This window comes from Priapulus caudatus, unplaced genomic scaffold, assembly GCF_000485595.1.
Source record: "Priapulus caudatus unplaced genomic scaffold, Priapulus_caudatus-5.0.1 Scaffold1260, whole genome shotgun sequence".
In the NCBI taxonomy this organism is placed as follows: domain Eukaryota; kingdom Metazoa; phylum Priapulida; class Priapulimorpha; order Priapulimorphida; family Priapulidae; genus Priapulus; species Priapulus caudatus.
This window is the reverse complement of record NW_014578321.1, coordinates 57,859-63,075: the sequence shown is the minus strand read 5'-3', so window position 1 is coordinate 63,075 and position 5,217 is coordinate 57,859. Positions and strand designations below refer to the sequence as shown.

General features: G+C 48.4%; 1 protein-coding gene across 1 annotated transcript in view; it reads left to right on the top strand.

Annotated features, from left to right (window-relative positions):
* The window catches only part of LOC106816008, a 22,044-nt gene extending 20,513 nt beyond the window's left edge, over window positions 1-1,531 (top strand). The window contains exon 2 of the mRNA XM_014820541.1: window positions 398-1,531. Coding sequence (XP_014676027.1) covers window positions 398-567 — 170 coding nt within the window. The 3' untranslated portion in view covers window positions 568-1,531. The remainder of the gene's footprint in view (window positions 1-397) is intronic.
* The last annotated feature ends 3,686 nt before the right edge of the window (window positions 1,532-5,217 follow it).

Genomic DNA, 5,217 nt, shown 5'->3' with positions numbered 1-5,217 from the left:
GTGTGTCGTGTCGTGTCGTGTCGTGTGTGTGTGTGTGTGTGTGTGTGTGTGTGTGTGTGTGTGTGTGTGTGTGTGTGTGTGTGTGGTGGGTGCGTGTGCGTGTGCGTGTGTGTGTGCATGCGCGCGTGTGTGTGTGCGTGTATATTATATTGTACTACTAGCTAATTCTCTGCAGATCACGGCGCCTCTCACACCCAAAGCACCGCGATAAAATAACCACCCCGCATTCTTACAAATTCAGCGATTTGCTGTAGATATAATTATCTCGTTCGTCCATCCATTTACCCAGACAGCGCCCCCTCGTGTCAACCCATCGACACAGCGCCCCCTCGTGCCGATCCATCCGTCGCTACGTCACGATATCGTGTGTATACGTAATCGATCGCGTGTGTTGCAGACGCAGCGTCGGACGTGGCGCCATCTAGCATCTACACGATCTCGAGCATGCTGCAGACGGACTCGCAGAAGAAACTCGCCAACATGGACGCCGTCGTCGAGAGCAGACGACCGCAGTTCCACTTCCAGAACGTCGATCTACTGGACGAGAAGCGATTCTCCGACGCATAGGCGTGACGTCATCGCTACGCCGTGACGTCATGGATGAGATTAATTATTGATTCGTTATTAATTGGTAATCGATTGTACGCGAATCGACCTATCCGTCTGGACGTAAATTGACGAGCGAATCTATCGGCCAATCAGCGTTGCGATAGGCGCGTTCTAAAAACACTGTTCAGCAACAAAGTCTCCAATTTCTCGCGTGAAAAACGCATATAAGCTACTCTAGTTTGACCGACCTAGCAATAATATCCAAGAGAGATGGGCGCGGTCATTTCGTCCAGGCGGATAGGTAGATTCTGGGATGAAAAGGTGCGAAATCGGATGTTTGTTAAGCTTGTATGGATAGAAATCGTAGGGCGTGTGTGTGTGGGCGCGCACGTGCGTGCGTGCGTGTGCGTGTGTGTGTGTGTGCGCGTACATGCGTACGTGCGTGTGTGTGTGCGTGTGTGTACAAGTTACAAGTGTACAAAGTTATGCAGATACACGCGCTACGACTTTTATGTGAATGTACATCTTTCCAGAGTAAAGCTCTGTAAGGAAGGAGAGAGAGACAGAAACACAGTTTATTTTTTCATCGCAAAAACAATCTCTTTAAGAACCTTTTATTTTTTTTAGTTAAAACGTAGATAAGCGGGAATCTCTGTTCTCGGGTCGTGGGAAAACCCGAAACGATCCCGGGTTTCCGAGGTGCGATTGAGACGTTGCTATCGATGTCACTAAGGCACGTATATCGATATAATTATAATCATCGATGTATTCAAGATCACATCAGGAGTCTATCACTATTGATAGACTCAAGATCACATCGATATATCGCTGTAGCGCCGTGTTGCCACGGGTCTGACACCTATACGTGACTACGTTAGGAGATGCGGTGTTATGGTGTAGATGCAGATTAGATACAATAATGTAACCCAACGAGAGTAGGGTAGGGCAAGGAGCTAAATATAACAAGGAGAGGAGGTGTGCTTTTCGCCTCAAGGGCGCCATCTATGGACCATAATCAGCTGAAACGGCTGTGCAGACCGAACCCAGAGACAATCGAACCCTAATCTGTTCTAGGGTCTCTGCCGAACCCAAATTTGGGCCAGATATGGCAGCGCTTCCTCTTCTTGTTATATTTAGCTCCTTGTTATTTAGCTCTTTGTGGTAGGGTAGGGGAAACCTTACTCTTGTTGGGTTACATTATTGTATTTAGATGCAGATGTACATACAATAGCCTGGCATCTTATCTCACGCGTGCCTCGGATTGAAACATGTGTACGAAGGTAGATAGGACCGTGTCTCTCTCAAATCTACTTATAGTCTCTCGACTTATGCACGCGTGCGTGCGTGCGTGCGTGCGTGTTGTGAATGTAAGTGCGCGCGTGTGTGTGCGGGAGTGCGTGCATGTGCGTGTCGTGTAGCCATGTGCGCTTGTATGTGAATGTGTGTGTGCATGCGTGCGTACGTGCCCGCGTATGTGTATGCGTGTGTGCATGCGTGCGTGCGTGCGTGCTAACGTATGTGTTGCGTGTGCGTATGTGTGCGTGCGTGCCCGCGTATGTGTATGTGCGCGCATGCGTGCGTACGTGCCCGCGTATATGTGTTGCGTGTGTGTATGCGCGCGTACGTGCCCGCGTATGTGTATGCGTGTGTGCACGCGTGCGTGCGTGCACGCGTACGTGTATGCGTGTGTGCGTACGTGCGTACGTGTTAATGTAAAAATGTAAAATATGGACATTGTTAGACGTATAATGACGTCATGTTACGTCAACTCACACGAACCAACCGCAAGAAACGAACTGAGGTGCGAGAGACATCTAGTGACAGTCATTGCAAGCAACGTGGTAAACACTGAAATAATTCAGCACCTCTCAAATCACTTAAAAACAACTCTTTTTTTATAAAATGTTATCGTAGCTTAGACTTCTTTAAGCGATAGAACAGTAAAACGAATGGAAAACTACGACTCAACTCTATCATTAAAATGGGAACTATTCACGATTCTGTTTCTTGTATGTTTACCAGCTGTTCATTTTTTACCCAATGTTTGATATCAACACTCATTTACTCTGTTTCTTGTATGTTTTACTGTGTTAGATCTACACTTATGTAGGCCTACCCCACCCGCTCACACACCCACACACACGCACGCACGCACGCACGCACACACACGCAAGACGCAATTGATAAACATGTGACGCCCAAAACACTGAAAACAACAGACAACAATAATCGTGTAATTACGTACGATCTATGTATTTTGGATTCATGTAAAAGCCACACACCTGATCAGGATACGATACGCGATATCATTCACACGCGCACACGACGACAGCATATAAGATATGACAGGGAATGCAGTGAGCGCGCGTATACAGTAGTAGTAGAGGAGAGCGAGGAACGATCGCGCGACCTCGCGACCACGCTCTCACGAAACAACAGAACAGCGTTCATTAGTCCTCTATCTATCTCTCTCTCTGCCTCTATTCCACTTAGAAAAAATTTTATGTACAGAAAAATCGACCGAAAAATAAAAGACTGGAGTTTCTCGGCAAAAAGGCGGAATGATCAGAATCTACGGGAACGACATCCCTCCCGTTCACGTAAATATTTCGTAGAAAAAAAGTACCGTCGTCGGTTTTGAGAATGCAGAGCAGACGACTCGTGCCGTCACCCCGCGTACGGGGGCAACATGTGACACTGGGGTGACACACGTGACACAGGGGTGACACGCGTGACACTGGGGTGACACGCGTGACACTGGGGTGACATGCGTGCCACAGGGGTGACACGCGTGACACTGGGGTGACACGCGTGACACTGGGGTGACACGCGTGCCACAGGGGTGACACGCGTGACACAGGGGTGACACGCGTGACACAGGGATCACGCGCATGACACAGGGGTCACGCGCATGACACATTGGCGACGCGTCACCCTGCCTCTTCCCAGACGCCCGTTGCTCTAGCGACGCGACGTAAGCGGAATGCATGAGAGCATAAACTAGGAATGTAAAGATGCTATGTAATGACCTGCAATGTCCAATCCCCCCCCCACCCCACCGGAGTCTACACGTACACGGACCAGTATACACCAATCCCACGGCACGGCCCCACACCTACGACCGTACCCCACGCACTCACAGATAGCATCAAGAGCGTATCAAGTGTCACCAAGAGTACATCAAGTGTCACCAAGTGTCACCAAGAGTACATACTAAAGAGGAATCTAGAGATAATCAGAATAATATCTCTATTATTACTCTTGATATCTCCATTACGTACTCTTGATCATACCTATCTCCATTACGTACTCTTAGTATTATCATACTTAATACGCTCTTGATTGCATACAACACACTACTACGTATCACACACACACATACAGTGAGCGAGTCCACGCTCTATCGGGACAGGTCGGCGATCGTGGAAACGTCAGCGATTGAGCGGAGTCACCGATTCTTTTCCGATCATAATGTCACCGCGCATGAGGATTGTTTTTCAAAGACACGCGTCATTTAAGCGATGCGCCTATTTAACCGAGACCCGAAAATGCGGTAACCTCCGTATGATACTATACACGCACACATATATGTATATATATATATATACATATATAGGATAGCGTAGTATAGTGTAGGATATCTATAGATGCGCCACCCTCCTACTGCTCAGGTTTACATCACACGAGACGCTGGCGCCACCTGGCGGCACAGAACAACACGAAACACGCGTACACACCACGAAACATCTATATACGAATAAACATCACAATCATTGTAGGACCGCCTCATGACGCGGGACCTCCTCCCTTCCCTTCCCTTTCTTTCCCCGTGCCGCTGGGGCTCCACTCCAGGAAACCACATAAGCCGGCCGCATACACACCCTATCCCTCGTGAACAAGGTTCATTCGGCTTGTTACCATGGCGACTACTTCATGATATGCATTGATTTCATCGATGCTCATTGGCTAATTAGTAAATATAAATATATTACACGCGTACAATAAGAATTCGGAATGCATAAAAAAAGAGCGAGTCAATTTGATTTTGATTTGTTAAAATTGTGGTCCTTCGAAGAAAAAAATTCGATCGAAAACGATTCGCTAGTTTACGACGCGTTCCAAGAAAGAACACGCGCGCGCGCGCCTTCTCCTATCTACTACGGCATGCATATATTATCTTCGGAGCACAATACATTCCCTTCTCGTTGACCTAACGTCAGTAAGTCCTCTAGCTCAGTCGTACATGCACGCGTTCTCGCAAACGCCGACGGCTACGCGATCCCTACGCGAAATCGTTCCCAGCTGAAGAAATTTCCCATTTAATCGACAGTTTCGTAGCTTCGCATTCCGACGCGCGCGGCATCCACATTGGCACGCGCGCGCGGAGGCACGTCGTATCAAAATATTTCTCGATTACTGGGTGCGGCAGACGCCGGAAGCAGGCTGCCCCGTCGCCACGACGACGCGTATCTCGTCGTGGAATGCTTGTTTGAAATGTCAGTCGTGAGCAGTACGCGTCTCGTGTCTATCTTCGAGTTCGTAGTTCATCCCCCCTCGACACACACGCTTTCTCTCTGTCTCGCTCTCTTTCTCTCTCTCTCTCTCTCTCTCTTTCTCGCTCTCTCTCTCTCTTTTTCTCTCTCTCTCTCCCTCTCTCTCCATCTGTCT